General features: G+C 36.0%; 1 protein-coding gene across 1 annotated transcript; it reads right to left on the bottom strand.

Moving 5' to 3' along the window:
• Positions 1-225: 225 nt before the first annotated feature.
• On the bottom strand, positions 226-26,812 carry LOC121320691 (transmembrane 9 superfamily member 2-like). The gene is made up of 17 exons (XM_041259259.1): positions 26,484-26,812; positions 21,662-21,729; positions 19,727-19,820; positions 19,449-19,576; positions 16,485-16,614; positions 14,226-14,350; positions 13,626-13,740; positions 12,137-12,216; positions 11,937-12,045; positions 11,061-11,193; positions 8,444-8,563; positions 6,567-6,624; positions 5,604-5,763; positions 5,302-5,453; positions 3,048-3,159; positions 2,529-2,700; positions 226-921 (listed from the first exon to the last, which is right to left on the bottom strand). Exons 1-17 carry the CDS (start codon positions 26,640-26,642, stop codon positions 854-856), a joined length of 1,983 nt encoding a protein of 660 aa, XP_041115193.1. The 5' UTR covers positions 26,643-26,812; the 3' UTR covers positions 226-853.
• Positions 26,813-27,204: the final 392 nt, after the last annotated feature.

Genomic DNA, 27,204 nt, shown 5'->3' with positions numbered 1-27,204 from the left:
TAACCCCCAAATAATAAAATCACTGACTCTAACCCCCAAATAAAATAAAATCACTGACCCTAACCCCCAAATAAAATCACTGTTGTGCAGGATTACTAGAAGATTCTACTAACCACTGTTGGAACTACACTATTTCTTCAATATAAGCTGGCTACAACATTTGAATACATTCCAATCATCACAATAAATAAATCTGAAACGCACTATAGTTAAAAGTTTTGATCATTTGTACAATGTTTATTATAATAAATTTACAAATCAACATACCCAGAAGCACAAACAATGGAAAAGGCAAAGAAACATCATTGGAACCAAAAATACAAAAAGATGAAATGCTTAACAATTTAGACAACACCATTACCTATAAAAGAACAAAAAAACACGATGTAATTAAAAAGTTGTATATATTTTAGACTTCCCTAACCAGAGATCTGAGGTTTCCTTCACACACATCATACCCCTTCCTTTAATGCTAGAAAATGTTATTTACAATGTTTACCTTACAGTAAGTTTCAATGATAGATGTTAGCTAAGCATTGGAACAGTAGCTGAGGAGTACTGTAAATAAATTCCATAATAGCAAAAGGTAAATACTAATATTTACAAATGTATCTTTTTGTTGATTGCCTCTCTGTTAGTAATTTAAGAAACATTAAGCTGGTCTGAGTTTACTACATTTCTAAAGTAAAACTAATTCACAAACCAAATTTATATTCTCATTTGAGAGATTTCCAAAGGTTATTTTGTATCGTCTGTTTGTTTTGAAATTCAAACCTCAGACTTTTTATAGTGTATAACGGGTTCTTCAGCAAACGGGATCCTAAGTTGCAGAAAGAAAGTCTCTTGTGGTCATCTAGTCCACTTTCACCACACTGTATATTTTGGTCACAAACCAGAAGCACGCAACAAATCCAATAGTTCCTGTAAACACACACACACAAAAAAAAAAAATGTAAAAATGAAATAGAAACCACATGCTATTTTTGCGAGGAGTCTGTGATCACTTGTAAATTTACACATTGGCTTTACTGTGTGGTGTACCTTATGTAGGTACATATTGATAATTAAGACTACAGTAATTAAAGCCAAAAATAATTCATTATAGCTTTCCTATTTTAGCAACATTTCAGTCCATTAGAATATCATCAAAAAGTGCACAATAATGTAATAAACCTTCATAAAGAGACGAGCTAACCAGTAATTCAGATTAGGAATTACAAACGATATCATGACAATTTTTCACGCTCTTCAAACCAGTGATGTTTTACCGACTCATTTACCATGATACCTTGTTACAGACCCAGCTGTGAGTCAGAGATTTGTCATGAAGCTTGAGGCAGCCCCCCCCCGCTGAGTCTGACCAATGACCTGGAATGCAATAGGGATGCCAGTGCCTACAACATGTGCCGCTCTGACATAGCAGCAGGGCACCGTCAAAAACCCTCCGATGCAAACTTTCTAAATAACTCTGTTTTTTACAGATGAGTAAGCACTTGCAAAGTATTTTTTGATACAAGAATTGTGGGTTTTTCTTTTCATTTCTGGCCTCTTTTTGACATGCAATGTATCATTGCCTTTGTGCAATAGTGGATCCGTGCCTCAAGACATACTGTATGCGACAGGGTCACTTGTTCGGTTAAGCAAACAATTGAGATGTTTTCTTGGTATACAGGGATGCTCAGGTATCTTAGCTTGGTAGGAAAATGCAAGATCACATTAATAGCATTTCAATGATTGTTTTTTTTTTTTTTAGGGGGGGGGGGGGGGGGGGGGTTTGCATTGCATGCTGAAATTGTGTCATTTGGTGTCTGTGTAACACTTTAATAGTTAATATAACAAAAGTTGTCTAATTCCTAGGTCATAGCAATAGACTATTATAATAATGCACTCAAGACAGCACTATTTAATTATCTGGTGCATACACAATACATTTGTTTCTGACCCCCTCCTTTGACTTCTTTGTCCTGCAGTAAAAATGTTAACAATGATGTGAAGCTACCCAATTGTACAGGTCATCTTTACTACTCACAGGATTCCTAAAAAATACTGCTCAAGAGGTGAACCAATCAACCTCAACTCACCAACTGCATATTGGACAACCTAGAAATTAAACATTTAAATGTGTAGGTACTGTTTAAGGAGATACTAAAATAATATTTGTGCAGAATTACGGTCATCTGTGTGGAATGTATATATATCCCTTATATAATTATTTGTCATTTTGTAGGATTACTTTTAAAAATATGGGTTATGTAACAAAATACAAGAATAAATCACTTTAGACTTGGACTTATTCTTTTCATCTTGGCTTACTGCAGCAAAACACATCCTACTTAAAATGAAAAGTACATCCCAGTCCTTGTATCATGTTGCTGAACTTCCTAAAGAGGCAGTGGTGCCCAGTTCTGACCACGTATAATGTGAAAAAAGGCTGTACTTGCAAAACTAGTGAACTTAATTGTGAAATTATGTCATCACAGGTGACATGTGCATGCATGTTAGGAAGAGGAGTAAAAACATAGACATACCTGTGAAAAGGAAGAAGATCAAAGTCATTATCAATGTATATCCAAGATATAGTATTGTACTGGCTAATCCTGTAATTTGGAGTTTAGAAAAGAAGTAATGTATTGCGTATATTAGGAAATACACAGCAGTAAATCCACTTGTGAGGAACGAACGCCACTGCCAGTGATAGTCCTGCAAGAACAAAAATGAATGCAAGACATATATTCAAATGTAATATAGACAACTAGTACTTTTGCACAAATACTGTACTATGCATTCCATATATTGTTCCAAAACAAGAATCGATTTAAAAAAAAAAAAAAAAAAACATGTTGAAAGATTTTTGGAAATTAACTTTTTTTTCTACTAGGATTATACTATGAAGAGGTACAATTTCTCTTCGATATTTTATTAATTAAAAAAAAAAAAAAACATAAATGGAAACTTCTCCTTTAAAGAAAAGTATTCTTCTAAGCATATTTCAACTGGTGAATGCATTACTGGTACAGCCTTGCATTTGAGATAGATTTTAAACTTACCTCTGCACACAGATGGAAGTAACACAGCAGAACTGTGGCCTCAGAGCATGTGATTACAAGAATGATGAAGACAACGAATAAAAATCCAAACATGTAATACATCTGATGGGACCTGGAACACATTTAAAAAAAAAATTGAAAAATTAATTCAATGCCTGGGTGTTTCAGAGAACAGCGGATATGAAAGCAGGAGGAGACTCCCTCTAAAACTTTAATAATTCAGAAATACACAGGCTTCCTGAAAAGGGTCTGTGAGCTGGTACTGGATCACAGTAAATCAATCACACCGTATAAGAACTACTGCAACCAATAACAGAATAAATAACGTGTGATGTTTTGCTAATAGTACCATATTACAATTGGTGTTGCGTAACACTAGGAAAATGTGGTTTACGAAGACATGCTAAATTAAAATGTATGAACTAAAATATACCGAGCATCAAAAGATATCACTATTATAACACATTTATTTTCGAAAAAAAAAAACGGTATATAAATGATGGACCTTGACGAAATGTTTTTGGTTTCTTTTTCATCACTTGATCATTCATCCTTAACCATGACACCCCTGAGTGACTGAAGCATATGCACTTAATCACATAATTAGTAAGACAGTTTATTGGACACTGGATATGGAGTGATTTCAGCTGTTGAATTGCAAGCTTGAATTAAAGCAATAAAGAAAATCACAGAAAAAAACAAATATGCCATGTCTGTCAAGAGAGCAGCGCCTTCATGCAATCGGCATGTTGGAGGCTGGACTAGGTCAGCGTGCTGTGGCTCGGCGTCTTGGGTGCTCACGGCTAGCAATTTCAAAGCTGGTGAGACGGTATAACCAGACACACTCTGTCAATGGGAGAACAAGAGTCACAACACCTGCCCAAGATCAACAGATCATTTTGAAGCATCTTTGTGATGTCAATTGTTAATCAGCACAATAAAAAGTCACTGCACCTGCTCCTAAACAGAGTTTGTCATTTTTCGATCACATCTAGTGAATTTTACTCAAATAAGTGATACGTTTCTTTTGATGGTCAGATATAAGTGATAAGTTTCTTTTGATGCTCAGTATATACTTCAAGGTATATAATTTTTACACAGTGCTGAGCTAGCAGCTGTACATAAAATGTACATTGTAACAATTATACCAGACTTGTACATTTGTAAAATGTCACATGTAATATAAAATACATTTGTAATGCAATAGTTAATAGATATTTAGTAGTAAATCATACTGACCATTTCAGTAGAAGAAATAAATATTTTTCAAACATATTGCGTTGAACAAAATCTAAAAATCAAGAATGCCCCATTGTGTGTTTCAAACTTTGAACTTGATCTGCTTTTTCTTGCGCAAAGGCACTTAGTAGCCGACTGTATACGGCTTGTTGCTATGTGAAACATGCAGAGGAATGTAGTGTTAAGAACTGATACCAGGCGTCAAAAACAGTGCATGTTATCCATAGGAAAGTGTAATAGAAAAAAAGGAATTACAAGAATGACAAAAAGTGTGTGAAATGCATTGGAGTGTGTTTTGCACCGGTGCGCAGTATATTTGAAAATTACGGTATATATACTGATGCACAATGAAAACACAACAGTCTAAGTTTTACATCAATAGCTCATTTGGCACATACATAATGTTATTTACATTTTAAATAGTGAGCAGATAAGTTTGTTGATAGTTTGAGTACTAGTGTTCCTTAGGATAAAATACTGAGCTTGCCAAAATGAGTTGATTAAGAATCTGTATGAAATAGCCATTTCGAAAAGACATGACTAATTAAACACAAGAATAGCAAAAGACATGACCATGCCCCGCTTGAGTAATGAAGATCAACTGGTTGCTATCGGCATGATTGAAGACAGCCTGTCTGTGAGATAAGTTGCATGGAGAATAGGATGTTCTGCTTCAACAATCAGCAGGCTAGTCCAGAGAAACAGAATTTCACACTGGCCCAGGACCATCACACCCAACTGATCCATCTGCGTAATCGTTTTCAGACTGTGGTGGCCATAGCACGAGAAATTCCAGGAAGAAATAACCCGTGCATCAGCAGAACGACTAGCTCGCCGTCTGCATGAAAATGATTTGAATGCTCCGAGGCCGTTCAGACGTGGCCTGAGGTGGCGGCAGAGTGGTAGAGTGTTTTATTCACCAATTAATGCTTTTTCACCCTTGACAGACCTAACGGAAGACATTTGATATCTATGTTTAAAATATTTTATAATTTTGTAATCCATGTAAACTGACCAAATGCTGTTGAGAATGAAGAAAAGCTGGATGAAGATGCATCCAAAAGGAAGAATTCCTCCCATGATGATTCCAGGTAGCGCTTTAGTGTAGAAGGATTGCTCTGGAATTTGGCGAGGTATCTGGTTAGTGCGAACAGGATGCTCAATGGCCTTTAAAACAAACAAAAAAAAACCTGAAACTTAAATTTAAGAGTAACATTCAAATCCAACATGAAACCACAAAAATATAATAAGTATTATCTATAATGAAATAAGCAAATGTGTGAGCATTTGTTTTAAAATAGTAATAAGGGTACTTACATTCTTCTTAAAGCCAAAGTAAGCACCAAGGAAGGTCAGTGGTACGGATATGCAAAACCAGAGCGCCAAAACAGCAACCAAAGTGCCAAATGGAATTGCGGCAGAAGACCCCTCTCCCCATAAAATGAGGTTCATTACAAAGAAATCAGCAAAAACAATTCTAGAAATAAAATGTACATAAAAAACAGGTTTTAGTATGAACACACAGAACACTTACTCAAGCAAAGAAATAACAAATGAACTACAAACGATGAATCAATCCTCTAAAATGCTAACCTTTGCTCTTGATTTATAAATGTTTAAAACAAAATTAAATCACACACTAAGGTAATATTTTGTTAAGAATTCTCACAGATTCCCAATATAGCATTTCTTTTGTATAATGTATTTTAAAAAAATAACCTATTATCTTATAACTTCTACAGGACTACGATTTTCATTTTGAAGATTGAGAACATTAGAAAAATTTATTATGGGAAAAAAAATCTATAAGCATTATACAAAGTACAGGTTGCGCAACCATGTATTTGTTGATTCTGTACTATCAAATGTACATTAACACAAACACCTTTTGAGTATAAACATTCATTAAAGCTAAAAATGCATTATGGATGACTTGTTTTCACATACAAATGCATTGCTGAAATACGACTTTCTAAAGATGTATTTAAAATGTTTAACTATATATGTGATGGTGAAATCCTATCCATTAAAGTATTTCTATACTGTGAATAATGGTTTTTAAGGGCGAGTGGTTTCACGGTCATGCACAGAAACTACAAAGGAGTAGTGGGATGGCAATACTGAGGGATTCACCACCATCTTTTATACTTTACACAGCACATTTAAACAATATTTCAATATGAATCGAAAGCTGTGCATTTTTATTTGAAATTAAGTAATAGGGAGTTTGTCTTTATATCATTACATTTCAATGGCAATTGTCCTTTCAGTTGTACTCACCCAGGGCATAAGAAGGCTGTTAGAAGTACATTTGTTTTCCATTTTTCACCACCAAAGGCTGTTTTAAAAGAACGTTGATACACCGTGTTAGTTTAAAACAGGTCCAGTCTAAATACACTGGACCAGATTTATTTATCATATTTGTATCTGTTAATATTGCAAAACATACTGTAAGTCCACTTTTGGATCCATAATTAACCTTATGTAATATGAAGCACTGTATTTCCCTTTAAGAAAACTCTTTAAAGAACGATCTTTGCTGAGGAGAATTAATAGCTCAACCCAAGCACCTAGCACAAGACATAATCCAAGAATATTTATTGCATTTCCTTTCAAATGTAATTCAATCCAAGAACAGTGTTTCAGAACAGTACATAATTAAGAAAAAAAAAAAAAAAGATACAAGTTACTCATCAGCAAGGCCCTGTGAAAAATCGCTGAAATTTACTTTAAAATTCAAGGCAGTGTCACGGGTAAAGTATTGTATTTCGCGGAATGTGCATAGAGCTGTTTTATAAATTGTGTTCAGATTTTTTTTTTTTTTTTTTTTTTTTTTTTAAAACATCAGATACAGAGATAAATGCAGTGACATGATCAAAATCAGCATCAAAGTGACCTGTTTATTCAAGCACTTTACAATAGCTTGTGTAACGGTGTTGTAATTAACAGCCTGTAGGTAAAGTGGATCTGCAAGGACAGCTTTCAGTTCCAGTACGTCAGATGCATGTTCACCATTTAGGGCTTGCAAAACAAATGCAATGTGTAACCCATACTGATCTTGGGCATCAGTCGACTCTCAGTGACCACTGACAAGCAACCAGACTGTTTTACCAATTCCATAATCTTCTGCTTGTGATACTCTGCAACTTTAGGTAAGTATTCATGTAAGGAATCACTCCATCATTTGCTATACTAAGTGAAGAATTTATGTAACTTAGTTGTCCAATTTTTCAAGAGGGATATTTGCACAAACAAAGCCTCTGTCAGGTCAAAATGTATGAATGTAATGTGTTTCATGCTTCACGGTTTTCAGTGGACTTTTGGAACATGAAAGTCACTGTTTTTTGTTTCTTTGCAAGTAAAGCAGTCTCAGTACTGCTCTGGATTTCCTCCTTTCTCTTTCAGTGAACACTTGAATATAGCCTGTCAACAGCCGATTCTGGGTAGTGATCTACAGTACCGTTGCAGGACGTATCCTGCTGGATACTGCTTTATGTGATCTGCAGACACATTTTTTGCCTTTTTAGAGAGTCATCCATTTTTTTGTTTACAGTGTGTAGCATTTTAATTTCCCACCTAGACTGCACACAGTCACATGACAATCACTGCACGGCACTATGTGCATGGTGAATAGTACATGCAGGCACAGCAGAGTTCTACAGTTTCGTTAATGTGAATTTTTTGTATGAAATACAATTAATAATTATGAAATAAGTTATTTATATTTCTTAAGACTATTGTAAAAATCGCAGCATTAGACTAATTTCATGATTCCCACGCAGCCTGTGAAATTGTGATTTAAACAGAGCCTTACTCATCAGCAACCATTAAGTTATCTAAGGATTGTTAATCCATGTCATCTCAGATTATCAGATACTTCTTAAAGGCAGAGAACTTCAGTTTTATGTGTCAAGCCCTTTAGTAGTATTTATGGTATCTAGCCAGCGCAATAACCTATTGATTTATCCAAAACTCCTCAGGTTTCAAAGTGCAATTTCTCAAGTAGGTGGAACTGATATTTTCAATTATTTAATAACACACTTAACTAGCTACACTGCATTTGAAATATGTAGTACAATTAAGTAGCCGTTAGTATTTAAGTAGCATAATTTGAATTATGAGCCAAGCCCTTGTAAGTATGTGTAATCTCTACTTACACTTGTAGAATCTGGCAGCAACATAACCTGCTGGAGTTCCCAGCAGAACCCACAGAACCATGGCGCATGTCATCAAGGCTCCTCTGTTAGCAGGGGATAAGAATCCCAAGCATGCAAAAACTGCAGGGTTTAAAAACACATACAAAACATCCTTGTAAATATAACAACACATCAAAAATAAATAAATAAATAGTAATAATAATAATAATAATTTACCTGGCTAAAGTTGCTAAAATCTTTTTGCTAGTGTTTTGAGAAGCAAGTTGTTTAAAACATATCTAGACCCTAAAATCATTGAGTCTCCTGTAGCAGCTCAAACATACTGTATATACATGAACAATTCACATAAAATATACGAATATTCAATCAAAATATAAAACATGTACTTTTTAAAAAAATTTAAACTGCAATTCACTGTACTGTTCTTGAAACAGATGTAGCATAAATAATGTATTTTTGACAATAGTGTTATTTTATAAGTTGATACATAGTGGGCCCTATTTAGTATTGTTTGCAAACCCCTAAAGGCAATCACAAAACACTTTTGCAGACATTTAGCGCACCAGAATCAGGCACAAGTGTGGGCAAACAGACTTTGCCCACCTATGTGATTTAGCAAACATGTTTTAGTGCCCACCTGGCAAGGCATTTCAGCTTAACTTTAGGGGAGTGTCCTCATTTTCATACAAATGTAGCGATTCAGGGGGCTCATCCAGTAGAGGCGCTCCGTGCGAGTGCAGAATGCAACCTAGCCTGGAGGTCACTGGTTCAAGTCCAGACCATTTCACTGCAGACCATGGATGGGAGTTCCCAGGGGGCGGCACTCAGTTGGGGAGGGGGGGGGGGGGGGGGGGGCTTAGGTCAGCAAGGGTGTCCTTGGCACACCGTGCACCAGTGACCCCTGTAATCTGGCTGGGCGCCTGAGTGCTTGCCTGCAAGCTGCCCAGAGCTGCATTGTCCTCCAATGATGTAGCTCTGGGTTGGCTGCATGGCAGGCCTGTAGAGTGAAAAGAAGCGGTTGGCTGATGGCACACGTTTCAGTGGACAACGTGTGTTCATCTTTGCCACTCCCGAGTCAGCGGGGGGTGGCGTTGAGCTGAACCTAAACACAATTGGCCATTTCAAATTGGGAGAAAAATAGGGTCAAATCAATTGCCAACTACTAAATTTAAAAAAAATTAAATTAAAAAAAGTAAGCGATTTAGTGAACAATCTGTGTTAGTGTTTGCGTTTCAATTGACATGGTAAACCAGGTCTAAACTCTGCGCCAAATACATGGTCGACTGTAAATACTGCTTAAACTACCAGGGAAGCAGGCAAAGAAAAGATAAAATAAAAGAAACAGAGTGTGCACTGGAATTCTACGTGGCCAGACAAGAGAGGAGGAGATGTCCCCAAATATTTAGAAGTCACCTGTCTTTTTTGAACCTGTCTCACACAATGTATGCAGCAATTTCGCCTCAACAAACAATCACTGACATCTACCAACTGCTTCAGGTTGATCTGGAAGGAGACATGCAGAGATCACAAGGTTTGCCTGTAGCACTAAGGGTACAATTTATGCCGCTGGCTCGTTCCAATATACTGTGGGTTATACTACAGACATGAGCCAGTCGGCTGTATCGTGTAGTGCGAGACGTAACTGCAGTTTTAGTAAAGCGAGCAGGAGATCTCATCCATTTCTCTGTCTTTCACAAGCTGCAACAAAATACAAAGCAGGGTTTTCTTGGGAGGTATGGGTTTCCTGGTGTCCTGGGAGCCATCAATTGCACACATGTGCAGTTACCTGCACCAACACAGAATAGGCACCTCTACATAAATAGTAAGGGGACCTATTCTGTCAACGTACAAGAAGTGTGCGATGCAAACAACTACTCACAAATGTGTATGCACACAATTCTTGCTCCACTCATGACTTGTTTACACTCGCTAATTCGCAGGTGGCAGCTGCGTTTCAGCGGGATGACAGTCTAACAGGCTGGCTGACAGGAGACAAAGGGTATCCACTGAAGCGGTGGAGGTTGGAGATGCTGCAAGTGCCAGGCAGGTCAGACAAAGCCGGATAAATTACATTATTTCGTATTTCAATCTCCCCCTCCTCCTCACTTGGGCTGCTGGACATTTAACTTTTTTGCGCTTTTGTCTTTCTTCCTTTTTTTTTAAAATTTATTTTAAATACCCTCTGTTCGCTATCACAGACCTTACTCCCCCTACGTGCTTTGATTGACTGGGCGCATGATTCGCTATTTGATGTCCGTTAGCCCACACGAGACCCGACTTCTAAATCCCGTTTTCGTGCTCCATCGCTGAGCGGAAGTGGCTACGCACAAATTTGCTAAATAGGGCCCAATGTGTACTGTGCAAGAGATGCCATCATGTGCAGTTTGGCAAGACGACTGCAAAACCAAGCTGAACTCAAACTATGCAAAACTATATTTTATAATAGATACCCTACCCTGAACATACTACATTTTTCATCCTGACAATAAAGACTGCACACAATTAATGTTCAGTGCATTTCAATATTAAAACATTTGTCTAGTACTCATTTTTAAACAACCATTCAGCTTAGCAAAATGCAAAATGAGGACTCAAAACGATTGATGACTTTACGTACACAGAGTGACAAATGTCATAATGAGGATCTGTGTGCCAGACCCTAGGAAAACAGACAGCAGCATTCCCTTCCTCGGTGGTCTGAAGACATCCCCGTGAACAAGCTTCCAACCAAATTCCTCTTGAGCATCCTCCTGGAAAATGGCACAAAGATTTTCTAAACATCACTGTGGCTGTGGAACCAATTACTTTTAATACACTTCAAATACCTCAACCAGCCCTGAAATAGCCATTAAGCTGAAGGCTGACTGATAACTCCAATAACATTAACTGTCGGTCCGTTTGCTCGGCAGAGAGCTGTTCAAATAATTAGTCTATGCCATGTGAATAAAACCATAATAAAACATCTAAAATGAAATGCTCTAATTTTACTGATATGTCAATGGCCTTAAAACTAAAAACTACACGAATCTGAATAACCTGTATCACCAGAAGCATGGAAGAATATAAAAATACAAAATAAAAAAAGAGATTGCCAAACAGGTTAGGCTATATATAGGCTACATGATAAAATATTAATTTTGGCTGTAAATCTGTGTTTAATAGATTAAATATTTTAGCTTCTTGTGTAAACTATTAATTTATTTTTTTAATGAAAAGTAGACTTGATTTTGTATCTAAGTCATGTATATATTTTTCTTTTGTATTCATTTCAAATTTGTATGAATTGTGAAAAACTAAGCCAGATCCTCATAAAACTGTGTATTTGCAGTTAAACGTTTTGGAAAATACTGTGTCATTTATATATTTGAAGGGTTCTAAATAAAAAATTTAGAACCCTTCAAAGCTTTAGTAATCTCTCTCTCTCTATTTTACACAGACAGCAATAGAAATACTGAACCTTATTCAGAATTTTTAATTTTTGATATTCACTTACTATCGAGTCCATCTGGTTGTATCTTGCGATATCCTTGTGAAGAGTCCTAAGCATGATCATGGCCACCATCCCAGAAAGGAACAGAACGATTACCAAGGAATTCATGATGCTGTTTGTAGGTAGGATAAACAGAACACAGAAAGTTAACAATTATTTACAACAGCCTACACACATTTCTTTTAAGTCACACAAATTGTTACCTGAACCACTGAATGTTGGTGTGAGGCATGGACTCCAAAATGTAATCCCACCTTGAAGCCCAACGAATATTTTTATCTTCCTATGGAAACACAAAATAGTTTTAATTATAATTCAAAATAAGATACCACAATTACCACAGATTCGTGGACCACATTCCCCAATCTTCCCACAGGTGGAAGGCTTTTTTCACTTGAAATTGTTCTGTAAGCTTTTGGACCGAGCGGCCGTTTATGTTTAGTACAGTTCTTCTTTGTATGATGGAACTACTGCACTAAAGTAAAGGACCCCTGAGACACACTTCAAACAGGTAGGCCAAGCATCGCTTTTTACAATTTAATGTAAAGTTGTGTTGATACATTAATTTGAATACTTTATGTTTTTTTGTATTATATTAATTACTTAATATATTACTTGATTGTGTTAGTTTGGCATTTAAAATAGGACTTGTGGCAATGTTTGGGAGGTTTATGTACACTAACTAGTACAGTATGCAGGAGCGTGGCGTTTGAAATTGTAATGTTCAAGTACTTGTCTTGAGCAACAATAGATCTCTAAAATCCCACCTCCACTATCAAAGACCGTGAACTTTTAAATCTCCGAGGCAGACATTTTAATATCAGTCACAGTGCTCTTTAGAATTACAAAATATTGTGCCACTGTATCCCTGGTAATTACCTTTTCTAGAAGTGAAAGTATTTCCAACTTTTTTTCAATTCTAAGCACAACTCGCTTTCGCTTCCCGGTAGCCATTTTGTATTAGCGATGTGCAGTGGTTGATGTTCGCCTCTTAATTTTTTATTTTATCTATTTATTTTTTGAAGCCATATAATTTTGGGCAAAGTTACTTATAAAAAATAAAAACTACAAAAAAAACGTTGTAGGTTCCTGTTTTTTTGTTGTTAAATGAACCTTTAAGAAACACTTTATTCTAAAAACATTATACTATCCGAAAATGTGTTCCATATATATACAGTTATATCTTCACTAGCAACTTTAATTACAACCATAAATATAAACATTTCAATATACTTTGATGTGTACGTGTTTTTTTCTTCCTTTGTAGTTACGTCTTTGTGACGTTAAAACGTTATTTGCTTATTTAGAGTTTATTTGCTTAGAAAATACAAACCAGGCTGTGGGTATCAGCATGTAATATGAGGTGTATGTGTGTAGATATGATTTAAAAACAATTGACACTGCAAACAGTTTAAACGTTCATAAAAATTTAATTTATTGGCTATATATTTATTTTAACTAGAAAACTGCCAGTCAAGCCCCACCTATGTTGGGAAGTATGAATTAACTGCCCCAAAGTTCTGTGCATCTCTTGATTCATGTTAACAAGCTAAAATTCCTACAGGATCAACTTAACTAACTTCTCTAGGCAGCGACCACAAAATGACCACATACAGTACAACACAGGACACCCTGTTTTGAAATGTTATATTTAAACACTTTATAGAAGATAAAAAAATGTAATCTACTTACTTTAAAATACACAGAATAGGTATATGCAATTTTGACTTCTCCAACTGGAAATTTATTGATTAAGTCCATAGGAACACCTGAACAGTCAGGGTTGTCTATATGAGTGTGCTTAAAGCTATGGAAAAAAGAAAACAGGATTAGAAATATACTAACATGATTCCTGTTCATTTTTGTACTGAATATGAAAAAGTATGCTGCCAATTTTCTCCAAAAATACATATATATAATTTGAAGTTTTAACTTCATGCACTTTCATTACAGCTGAACTCTAAATACATCTTATTAGCGGACTGTCAAAATAGGAAGCCATTTCCATGGACAATAGATGTTGAACTAAAATCTACACCCTGTTACTCCTGGCCACAAATCATTTTGAAGCAAACAAAGTCTAAAACAGGCCTGCTGAAAGTCTAATTAATATACATTGATCATATAATGAATTAGTCCTTTCTTTTTAATTCTGTAGCTGTAATATTTTCTAAATAATTAAAAGTGCATGTTGGATTATAATTTTAAAAAAAATTCAACTTGGATGCCACATTACAGATACAAGCAAAAAGTCAAAATTTAACACCACTTTCATGCAATAGGGTTAATTACCTTTTAGGTTCCATTTTAGCAGCAACCAATCTTGAACCTGCTGCTTCATGTTCTACCACGTGGTAAAAAATGGTGATATCAACATGATTGAAGATATAAAATGTATCTTTGTCATTAAATTCAGACTGCAAAAAAAAAAAAAAAAAAAAAAAAACACAAGTTCAGAATTATTCATAAATCTCTAACTACCGATGAACCCACTTCGTATCATAATTGCCATGCAGGCATAATTTGTGAAATAAAGCGGGTCATGATATAAACCAAGTTTCACGGTTGCCTATGACAGCACATTACAAGTGCTAGGAAAAAAAGAAAGAAAACTAAAGGCAGTTTTTAGTCGTTATTTACATGTAAACAAATGCATATAGTTTAAACAAATGTTTTTTTTTTTATCATTAACTGGAATGAAACAGTTTGTATCATTATCTAAAAAAGGCATGAATTGTCGACTAATGAGAGCTATCAATTAAGCTTTGCACTTGGTGTTTTTTGTGCGCAAGGAAAATTTGGTGACATTAGTGTTTTGTATCCCGTTACGACCGCCCACAGAGCGTTGGACAGGCTGCACAAAATGTCAGTTTATCAACCGAGATGATTATTGGTTGTTAGTTGCACCAGAAATTAATTATATCCTGTGGTTACTTAGTAAAGCCACACCACATTTGACAGGCAGCAAAAGACGTGGCAGTAAACGGGTTTGTGAGATGATATTGAGAGGTAATTTTTCAAAGAACTATGGTGCATGGCGAGTGGTTTTTGAAAATTCTTGATAATAAAAAGGGTACGATATTAATCGAGGTGATATAAAACAGGTTCATCTGTATTTCAACACTAAAGACCTGTTATAAAGATAACTCATTTTACAATTGCAGACAACAAGTAATATAGACAATATAACTCCACTCAAAACAGCAGACCAGTAAATTTCCGGTAATGAAACTTCATCAGCTACCCTAGGGTAGTCTTTCTGTAAAGTGTGCTAAAAGATTCTAGAAACAGTTTAACAAATATAAAATGTTCATCAGAATAGACCTCTGAAAAACATTCTGTAATGAACTCGCTCAATGAATGCATCTTTATGAATAGAGGGCCTTATTATTTGTTTGCATTCATTCTCAGCTTAACACCAACTACTGAAAAGTAATGCATTATTGTCCACCAAAACAGACCACTAGTAATTACACACCACTTTGTAGTTTTCCATATACATGAATTACTGTATTACTATTATGAGCGCTTACAGCACTCCAATGGAGGACTTGTCATGAAGGCTTTTTTTGATTGGTTACAAAAATGCTCACTATATCTAAACATAATGAACCTTAATTGAGGAACTAGAAAGCAACTGTGTACCAGACATTAAAACAATAACGCAACAAAGTCACATGACCTCAACGTGGCAGTTATATTAGGTCAGAGGTCAGTGTAACAGTCACCAGCACATTTATCAAGGAGATTTTTCCAGAGGATTCCATAACATTAAAAACATGTAAACATCAAGCAGTTGAAGTAGCGGAGGAGATAGAATAACACACACAATCTCAGGGACAATTCACTACTTCTGCAGCATCTGGAACAGGGTTGGGTCAAGATCATAAATGTTGATACAATACAGAACACTTTTTCTACAATTATGGTTTGCATTCATTCTCAGCTTAACACCAACTACTGAAAAGTAATGCATTATTGTCCACCAAAACAGACCACTAGTAATTACACACCACTTTGTAGTTTTCCATATACATGAATTACTGTATTACTATTATGAGCGCTTACAGCACTCCAATGGAGGACTTGTCATGAAGGCTTTTTTTGATTGGTTACAAAAATGCTCACTATATCTAAACATAATGAACCTTAATTGAGGAACTAGAAAGCAACTGTGTACCAGACATTAAAACAATAACGCAACAAAGTCACATACTTAGAGAGATGGGACAGGTACCTAGGCAGATTCTGATACTGATTTCAAAGACTGATTAGCCCTAATCTTGGAATATCTAATGTTATTGTAGATAAGGTAGTCTTAGGTTATATAAAACAAGCTGTAAATAGTTTTTGTAAAGAATTATCCAACAAAGTTTAATCTTCACTGAATAAGCAGTTCTCTAGATATATTTAAAACAACATAAAGGGTGGCACACCTCTGTATGTTTCTGGTGATATGCATTTCCAGCTGAGGAAACATCATCTTTAAAAAAAAATAATAATAAAAAGCAGCAATAGAAAAGGGTTTGAAACAATCTTAATATTACTGACATTGACAACACAAGCATCTTTTGGACGACCATCCTCAGTGACGTAACAACCAATAGGAAAACCAGGATTGCAGAACTTTTGTCCATCTTCTACATCATAGCACCATGTCACTGGCATATTATCAACAATCCTGCAAAAGCAGAGAAATAAACATTAGTTTTACCAAGGTGAGAGAGACAACCCACGTGTGGATATGTTGCCTGGCAGGTAGTTTGGTTTGGGAGAAATTCTGAGGCAACGGATTCTTAACGGAGAGATGTAAAAAAAAAAAAATGAAATAATAATAAAAAAAAATAATAATATCAACCTATTTTGTACTTCAAGAAACCATTTATAATATTAAATATCAAGAACCATAAATACACATTTGCAATAACTACAAATTTTTCTGCTTCATGTATAGTTTGTAAACTGACCCTTGGTTGACACAAGATTAGCTGCAAGCTTACAGACAGCCAGTTCCTATCAATGACTACTCCTGGGGCCAGCAGCCAGCACTCGGCTAATCTGTGGGAAGCCAGCTGGCTCCGGCTTCCCTGGAAAACAACCACTCATCCCCCTGCTGTGTGCAATTGAGATCTGGAGACCTGCTTTATCTCAAGGCAGAGTTCAGATCTCATCATGACAGACAATGTCAATCTGAAAAATATACCATGAAGGAATTTCACTTCATCAGATCTGATGCTTTAAGGGTAGGTCTTCATCACTGTAGACAATAATATCCAAAATGCTGAAAACTAGTCACTAAAATAATGTATTTGTAAATTATTGGTACAATTAAATGGCTGTTGATCCATAAACCTCTTGAGCAGACAAGTTAGAAAGCTTGAAATATTGCTTACAGTTTTATGTCAAACATTACCAGAAACTGTTTTTGTATTGTATTCTTGTTACCCAAACAATAATTTATTTACATGAATACTAACATGGTAGTTTAGGATATAAAGACCCATTACAGGTGCTAGTATAACTACAAAAATAGATACACTATGTTTTTTGTGGCATACTGTATCTGATGGAATAATGTGTTCAAATAAAATAAAATGGGTATTTTAAAAAAAAAAAAAAAACTATCACTGATATGGTCAGAGAGTTAACGTTTACTGGACAACAGCAGTAATGTGACACGACAATGAATCGTAGAAAACAGCTTGTACCAACTGTAAAGGCTGTATTTGAACATGTCTATAATTTACTGTAGAGGTCAGGGATGTCACGTGTTACATGTTAAACAACTTTCATAGATATGTCAAGTAAGTAGGTCAAGAGGTCAGCTGTAGTGTGTATACAGTATGATGTGCTGAGTGTACGGTTATTAATTCATTACTTATTTTATGTCTTTTCTATATAAAGAGATGTTGTACATGTGTAATCTTAACCACATGAATGCTGTAGTGCAGTGGTCCTCAAAGTAATTTGGGCACGGGCATAAATTGATCTTACTTGGCTGTTTACAGGCATGCTGACTTAAACACTGCCTTACTGCAGGTGTGTGTGTGTGTGTGTGTGTGTGTGTGTGTGTGTGTGTGTGTGTGTGTGTGTGTGTATAGATAGATAGATAGATAGATATTATTATTATTATTATTATTATGTGTTTTAGTGGTAGTTATTCTTAGCTCACTCTGATAAGGCCAAGTCTCAGGCAGTAGTAATTGTGCGTGGTGCACTTATTATTTAAACAATTTATATAAAATACGCAATGCAAATATTCTTGAAAAGCATGTTTACACAGATAATCATGAATAAACCAAAATAAAATAGGCTATATAGCGTCTCACTGTTTCAATTTGGCAAATTTGTCAACACTACTCTGTTTTAAAAATCGCTCACCTGCAGTACAATTATTCAGAGAAAGTGGATTTGTAACTAAATCGACTACGTGTTTCCCTTGTCTGGTAAAATTAAAAAATATACAGAGAGAAAATTAAACTCTAAATACCGAAATGTATCCTTTCTCAACAAGTCGGCAAAATTCAGTGCTTATAACATATTAACACCCCGCCTCTGCTCACGAATGACTGGACAGCTGTCAAATCTTTCACTTTCCCATTGGTTACTCACTCGCCTTAATTTTCATGCAGAATACCGTGAACGGCCTCTGCTTGCTTATGATTGGACAGCTGTATAAAACTTGGCAGATATTTGACTCACCTACTGGTTAAACTTACTGTCAGTAACTGCAACTGAAAGAGACTTAGTTTAAGTCCCACCCAGCTAACTTATGACTGGGCTACCGCAGAGAAAATGCAAATATTCAGTTGGTTGATCGTACTGCAGAGCAAGTACAAGCAAAGCATAAGCGAGCAGCACTGTCAACAGAATGCTGTGATGCTTTTGCTGGAAAACGTGTTTAAAGTTTTATTATTTTCCCACGCTACAGCCCGCCAGAAATGTGTTCAGGACCCATAATTTAAGAACAGCTGTTGCGGGCAGGATGGCCTGGCTTTGAGGGCACCACTTTGAGGACCACTGCTGTAGTGTCATAAAAAAGTAAGTACTCTAATAGAGGACTTGTCATGAAGGCTTTTGGTAAAAAAAAAAAGTTCAATGTTTAAAACATAAATGAACCTCTGTTGAGGAACTCATAGAAAACAACTGTGTACCAAGCATTAAGCACTCAAAGCATTGTCTCTATGCCCCAGATAATAGTCACATGAGCTCAATATGGCAGTCATATTAGGTTACAAGGTCAATGTCACAGTTACCAACACACAACACTAGCAGTCATAAGAAACTTCCTGCATTAAGAGTAGACAAGCCACATTTTGAAAAATAAAAATAGACGAACAAGGCTTCATTTATATTCACAGTATGCAAAATTGTCCTGACATTTTCATCTAAATTCCCCAAATGTTTTTCATGATTTAAAATAAGTAACTAGAAGTTTAGATTCATTCAAAAAGACCCCCCACCTCCTGACTTGTTTAAAAGTTAAAAGTAGTAGTTTAAAAGTAAAATACTCACCAGTGATGCTGATAATTAAGAAGCATGCCCTTCTTTAAAAATTCTAATTTTTGCCTATCTTCTGTTTTTTTTGTGTCATATGTTTTGGTGCAAACATGTTTACATTGTTCTTCCTTTTTAAATTCAAACTGTAAGGGAAAAAAAAGTTACCGTTGAACACAGAACACAAAATAATTAAAAAAAATGAGCATGGAGCTTAATTATATAACTTTACAATTACATGTAAGAAAGTATTTATTTCCTGCTATTATAAAACTCAAACAATTTATAATGCAAACCTTGTATGGCGATGGTTCGATTCTCTCCCCAAATAAAACCTGCCCAAGATTTTCAGATGGACGCTTCTCAGACTTTTGAGCGCAGAAATCAAACCTGGATAATCAAAAACAAAATTAAACTAACGTCACAACCCAGCCACTCTCAGCTGAATTCAATGTACAAACAGTCACTCTCAATTTGGACAAAGGTGATTATTTAAAACTGATATGCCTTCTGGGAGTTTTTCTTTAACTGTCCTCATTTCAATTCAGCATGTCAACCCCCCACCCCCCTATTTTAACAAACAAAAAGGTCACATTTTTTTAGAAGTGACTTTACATGCACATTTCATGCTGGGTCGTCACTTTCAATTTTCCAAAACCTTTTCTATCATACCCATTGTTCCGTTCATGTAAGTATTTACTAGTATCTTCTAATGAACTAAGTTATCTGGAAATGTTTGTATATTTTTATTTGTAGCCCTGTCATTAGCATTCTAGTTTCCCTCCTCTCAAAAACAAGGAAGAATTGTTTATATGGCACCCAAGATGTACCAAAATACCAATTTTCCTATGTGGAAGGAAGACCTTTTTTCTAGTTTTTTATACTTTAATTTCGTAATGCAGATATTTCCAAATGCTACACGACTGCTGGTAAAAAGGTAACGTAAAACAAAGTCATTTTACCGCCTATATCGCTGCCACTGCTTTCATATGGTGTTGGACAGATCAGTTGAGCAGTACCGTTCAAATCGGATCCAGAGCGATTTTTTTCTGGCTGGCACACCGTATCATCAGTGGATTAACTAATCATAGTCAAGTGCTGACAACACTTGCTTGCCTGGTCTATGGAGGTGAGCAAGCACCCTGAAGTGTTTGATCCCTCCCATATTTCATGAAATGGCAGGCAAGTCAGTATTTCATACATCGCTCCTGATAAGCATTCTTCCTGCTTTTTTTTTGTTTTATCTTTTCTGTAATTCACTACTATTTTTACTGAATAACTGGGTAAAAGGATATATTTTCGAACACTTTAGTAGTAGGCTACTTGCTGTCAGCAATGTATTGTTTGTTTCTTTGCTAAGCTCAGATTGCTCATTTCATACACCTGTATACAGATGACAGAAAAACAACACTGAAAAACAAACCAGTGTTTTTATTTAGTAGATTATATGAGGGGGCATTACAGCTATGGTCAAATGTTTTGCAACATGTCCTATGGAATTAAATAATGTTAAGCTGGCATATTGAAATTAGATATCACTTTGTTGTTTTCCAAAAATTAAAAAATTTGACATTTAGAAACCTAACATGAAATACTGTACTACTATTGTAGTTTCCGGTAGACTTTTGAGATATTTTGTAGTTTCTTAGATTAAATGATGTTAAATAAAATATTGAAATTATGTTGATATGGGCTGTTTTTAATTATGTCTGCTTCCTAGTATTTTACTATGTGATGCAAAACTTTTGGCCATATATGCAAACTACATAGCCTACGGTGTGGTACTGACTACTACTATATCGCGTAGTGCATACCGCTCCTGTATGTACAGGTGCAGACTAGCGGTACAGCACTATGAAAATGACCTGCGGTGCCTGTCTTTGTCTGTCTCTGGCTTAAAGGTGAGATTTAACCCTTTGTCAACAGTAATAGTGCAAATACACCACAGTGCGTTTAAAATGAACATATCTCATAACTCTGAAGGTTGCGGGATATGCTTACATGATTAAATGTTGCGGGGTAGCTGGTGGAGATTTAAGATGCCAGGTAACATCAATTAGAAAATGTACAGGGCAGGAATTCTATGTCCTGGTTAAATCTGTGGTTATTTACTTACTGGAGAAGTGCACTTTATATATGTTTTTATATCAAAGGGGGTTAGCTCTGAAACTGTACTGTTTTAGTCATTGTTTCCTCACAGTAGTAAAAAAAAAAAAAATGTCAGTACTTACGCCGTGTACTCATAGGGCAGTACAGACTCCACTGAATCCAGTCTGTTCACAAACAGCTCAATTTCAGACTGAAAAGGTATGACAACAATATGTTAATATCATAAGAACAAAAGAAAAGTTTGGGAATGAGAAAAGGCCATTTGGCCCATCAAGGCTCGTCCCGTGTTAGCATGCTATTTTCCAGTGTTTTAGATCCTACTACTTCAGCTGGTAAGTTATACTGTGCATTTATAACTATGTGTAGCAAAGTGCTTCCTACCTTCTCTCCTAAACTTCTATTTACTCAGCTTCCATACATGCCCTTGTGTTGTCTTTGTGCTAAACATAAAGCAGTGTCTTGGGTTAACTTTATACCATTTATTATTGTATAGACTTCAAATCAAGTCCCCTCTATCCCTTCATTTTTCTAGGCTGAAGAGATTTAATTCTTGAAACCTGTCTTCACAGTTCATGCCATTAAATCCTGGGATCAGCCTAGTTGCCCTTTTTTGTACATTTGAGTGCAATCAGCCTTTTTTGTAGCGAGGTGACCAAAACTGCACACAGTATTCTAGGTGGGGTCTAACTACGGTATTGTATATTCTTAGCATGACCTCTCTAGACTCGTATTCCACATTTTTTGCAATATAGCCTAACATTATATTTGCTTTTTTAATTCCCTCATTGCATTGGCGAGATACTTTTAATGATGACTCCACTATAACCCCAAGATCCTTTTCAATGTCCTCGTCCCCATTAATTGTATAACCAGGATTATTACACCCACTATGCAATACTTTACATTTCATAACAATAGCATGTATTTGCCATGTTTCCCCCATTACAGAAGTTTGGTATCATCTGCAAATATAACAGTCTTGCAATACGTATGTTGGTCTAGGTCATTAATATAAATTAGGAACAGTGAGGGTCCAAGTACAGACCCTTAGTACCCCACTGTACATCCCCCAGTCCGGTTCTACACCTCTCACTATTATGGTGGTTTTGGTTTACTTTTTAAACTTTGCTTAACACTAGAAGCCACGCAGCAGTCATTTTGGTGGTTTTTGGTTTTAAAATGTAATTTTCTCCAGTCATGTAACACATATGGGACTGTGTCTGTGTGTGTGTGTGTATATGTATATATATATATATATATATATATATATATATATATATATATATATATATATATATATATATAAACATTATACCTAAAAGCCCCTGGAGCAGTCACATTTACAGCCACACAGAAAACAATTGTATTTTGATTATATAGAACAGTACTTTATTATTTTTATTTACCAGTCCGCAATGTGTTTAGCAGTAATTAGATTAGTCTCTACTCTCTGCCTGAGTGAATGACTGACAGTCTATTGTTTTTCAATCAGCCTTTTGAAAGGCTGGCGCCTGGTTGCCAGCTGCGCCGCTTTGGTAAGTCAATTAGAATCTGGAGTAGTGAAAATAAATACCAGAGACCATGGAGTTTTATAATGCAAAAAAATATGGAGTTGATGTTTTGGATCAGATGGCACGGAAGTATTCCGTGAAAGCTGGCTCTCGACAGCGGCATTTTCAGGTGTTTTACAATGTATTGGACCTAGCAGCCATCAACTCTTGGGCACTTTACAAAGAAGATTTTACCAAGGAGGGAATATATTTTACAGTTAGCACAGGAACTTCGCAAGATGCATCTGGAACAGAGGGAGACTGCCAAGTGTGTCCACAGGTTGGCAAGTGCAATAAAAATAAAACTTCTGACAGCTGTGCCCTGTGCAGAAAGGCGGTGTGGAGAAGCACATTATCTGTGTTGATTGTAGACAGCCTTAGACTCAAGGTAAAGGAATACCCTTTTGTCGACAAAAAGAAAATAAATTAGACTTTTATTTATTTATTTATTAATTTTTTTTACAACTTCTTGTGCTGTGCGCTTCTGTAAAGGTTTTCTTCTAAGTTTATTTATCTATGTTGTTAAATTTCAGCACAAGATTGCAGGAATCGCACATTTTCCAAGTTGCTTCCACATATCTGCAACTTTCAGTGTGGAAAAATCCCAGAGATATTTTTTGACACCAAGCTACTGTATTTTTCACCCAATTTAGAATGCCTGAAACGCTACAGCATTACTCCCTCACCTACCTGGTGAGGCAGTAATTCCCGAGTCAGAGATGGAATGGCACAGATGCAGTTCTCATCAGCAACAACACACAACAGAATAATAAAACAAAATACACCCCATCTAACAAAGACATCCATCTACACCTTTATATGTTTCTTCATTCATCTCATGGCTTGTTTAAAAGTACAGACTCTGGGATTTCCAAAGACTGATTCAATGTGTGTATGCGGTAGTCCTAGCCGGAACTACAACTACCTGAAGTTAAGCCTCTCATCATGTGACAGAGTTCACAGCTTAAGTCTTGTTTTGAGTCTACTGCACCGTCATTGCAGCAATTAGACTGAAAGGGGCGGTATCGTTGGAAAGCTTAGAAGCTCAGCTTCCACCCATATTCATTTCATTTTACATATATTCTCATCTCTGGTACATAAAGTATGCCTGATCCTGTTGCAACTTGCATAATACGAAAGGACATTTTGTGGCCTTTCATTCGATATGTTACATGCATGCAGTACAAACTATCCAGTAGTTTAACATCCATAAATAAAACCAGTGAAAAACAGGTGGAAATAGGGCTGAGTGTAAAGAGTTTTAAAAAAAAAAAAAAAAAAAAATCAGCGCTGGTTTAAAAGAAAAGCATTTTTCCTTCTGCTGCAGCAAAAACTTAATGTTAGGCAATGGCAAAAGCAATGGAGAGTGCTCTGTCTCTGTCTCTCACATAGTGATGAACAGCTGTTAGGTCTCCTGAAAGCAGCTTATTTTAAAGCAACACCAGTGTGAATGATGATGCAGTAAAATTATATATATATATATATATATATATATATATATATATATATATATATATATATATACACACACATACATACATATATATATACATACACACACACACACACACACATATATATATATATATATATATATATATATATATATATATATATATATATATATTTTTATATGCAAAAGTTGGCAATTTTTTTTTTTTTTTTTGCACTAAAATTCTGTAATCCCCCTCCCCCATTGGCTGCAGCACAGGGGGCAAATCCCCCCGCATACAAAAATGAAATTCAAGCCCTGTGTGTGTGTGTGCGTGTGTGTGTATATAAGCTTCGGTTGTTCAGGTGTTTATGCGACGTACCCAATAAAAAATAAATACATCTGACTTCTCCTTTCGTTATACTATTACAGTGTTTTGAATACAGCCGTCAGAAAGACTGCTGATGGGCTTCTAGGTGTATGAGGTGTATATATCTCTGGTTCTTCTGATGGTAAAGCATGCATTTGCCAGTAAAATGTCAAATTAATTCATAAGAATGAAACACATATCCTTGGCTTGGTCATTGCTTAAATTAGCTATATATTGAGTTCCTACTATTAATAATGTACTAATATTGTAAGAAAACCAGGATCAAAAGTGTGTGTGTGTGTGTGTGTGTGTGTGTGTGTGTGTGTGTGTGTGTGTGTGTGTATATATATATATATATATATATATATATATATATATATATATATATATATATATTCAAAACAACCACAACGTTGCAGCAAATACAAATTACCTATCAAAATGAGCTAACAAAAAGGGTTAATTGCAACAAAGGGGGGCCCTGTTGTGTTTCTGTAAGGTGCTGCTCAAACTACAGTAAAGGATTGATACAAGTGTTCTGGCTGACAGGAGAAGTACTTCAATCCCCTGTACATCTCTATGTACAGTGTCACAAATGCACTTATAGCTTTGAATCAACCACAATATATTTCACTGCAAATAGAATAAACAGACCATGTCATGTTAACCTGTACTGTTTTCAAAGCTGGCCCGGAACTCAAATTTTACATCAAAGTGTACACGACGTATCCCCAAGAGGGCTAAAAATGCACTACCCAAGTAAAAAAATAAATAAAAATAAAAAAGTAGAGCTGTACAGGCGATTTAAGGGCTTCTCCCGTCAGGCAAAACACTTGTTTCCATGCTTTTAGGTTATCTACAAAAATAAACCGATTTTTAACTGTGCTCCAAATGTATGGTGCATGAAATCCAACATTGAACCGCAGCGGTGTGTTATTAAATCCACAGGTGTCACTGTCAACACACCTGTATTTTATTGCGATCTATCAGAGTTAAACTATAACCAGATATGACGTTTAGTGACCTTTTGGTTATCCAGAACCATCCAAATGAGTTATATGCAGTAGTAAGTAGTAACTGGATGGCATGTCCGACAATGATTCCTGGAAAGGCAATTCAATTAACACTATCTTGACACAGAATATGGGTTACACGTATAATGTAAGTTGCTGTATTCTTTGTGGATCAGAATACAGTATTTCTGTTGAAAGGTGCAGTACACTATATAAATGCAAGTCTAGTTCCAACAGATTTAAAATGTAAACAGTTTAGTTAGTCTTCATAAGTAAGAATGAGGTTTTGGATTTGGCAAAGCTGCCGCCTCTGGAAAATTCTGCAAATATGTAGCGACCTTTAGTATAGAATCGAATAATCAGTACCACCTAATACTTGAACAAATAAGAACGATATACAAACTGATACTGATGTTTTGAGTGTCAATGCTTTGTAACCCACACAGGGATGAATACAGCCGGGCCAGGGCCCTGGAATGACCCCAAGCCTTGCAACAATCAAGATAAAACAAACAAACAAACAAACAAACAATATATAATGCAAGCACTTGAGGCCCCAACATATTCGAGGATAATTACCCGGCAGTCCGGTACTTCCTGGTCTTTCCCAGCTTGATCTTTCTCGCAGAAACTGACAGGAGCTAAACCCGGAAGATAGAAACTTGAAGCTGACCAGAGGGTGCTCGTTAGCAGCAGAAAAACCCTTACGGCGCAACGGGCATCACAAAAAACAAACATGTTTTCAATCAAATAGTGTTAAATTTAGACTAACGCTATGTATTTAAATTACCAAAAAAGCCACTATTAATAAATTAATACTGTTATTACGCTAACCGGTTTATGGGAAACCTACTGCATCCCACTTCTCAATCCCGACACGTCACCTGCTGGGCCGTGCCTAAAAGGATTGTGGGATGTTTAAGGGGAGGAGAGCTTCCTTCAGAGTACGGAGTAGTTAACTGCAGCAGTTGATTTACATACAATGGTCTTATTTACCACTCATGTTAAGCACTGATTTTTAAGGCGTTTGTTTTCTTTGAAACATGATACGAATGTGGAGTTAAACGTGTTTGGCACGTTTGTATGCAAACTTAAAAAAAAAAAAAAAAAGTTAATGATGAGAACTCCATTTTGTATTTGCCTGCTTTGGTGAGAGGCGTTAATATTCTGTATGCCCTGGAATTTCTGCTCACCCACGATTTCAGTAGCATTTCACATGTACGCGCAGTTAACAGACGACAGGCAGATTTAACGTCGTTATGTGCTGTTTTTTTTTTTTTTTTGGGGGGGGGGGGGGGGG

The sequence above is a fragment of the Polyodon spathula genome, chromosome 9, assembly GCF_017654505.1.
Source record: "Polyodon spathula isolate WHYD16114869_AA chromosome 9, ASM1765450v1, whole genome shotgun sequence".
Taxonomy (NCBI): Eukaryota; Metazoa; Chordata; class Actinopteri; order Acipenseriformes; family Polyodontidae; genus Polyodon; species Polyodon spathula.
The sequence above is the reverse complement of the archived record's forward strand: the minus strand, read 5'-3'. Positions and strand labels throughout refer to the sequence as shown.

What these genes read in the sequence shown, in the direction of transcription:
- LOC121320691 (XM_041259259.1), bottom strand. Translation starts at nt 26,642, where the DNA reads ATGTTTGTTTTTTGTGATGCCCGTTGCGCCGTAAGGGTTTTTCTGCTG. An exon ending in CTTAATTATCAGCATCACTG is followed by an intron (nt 16,615 to 19,448) that starts GTGAGTATTTTA and finishes CTGCTTTTGCAG; the next exon opens with GATTGTTGATAATATGCCAG. An exon ending in CCTATTCTGTGTATTTTAAA is followed by an intron (nt 12,217 to 13,625) that starts GTAAGTAGATTA and finishes GTGTTTCCATAG; the next exon opens with GAAGATAAAAATATTCGTTG.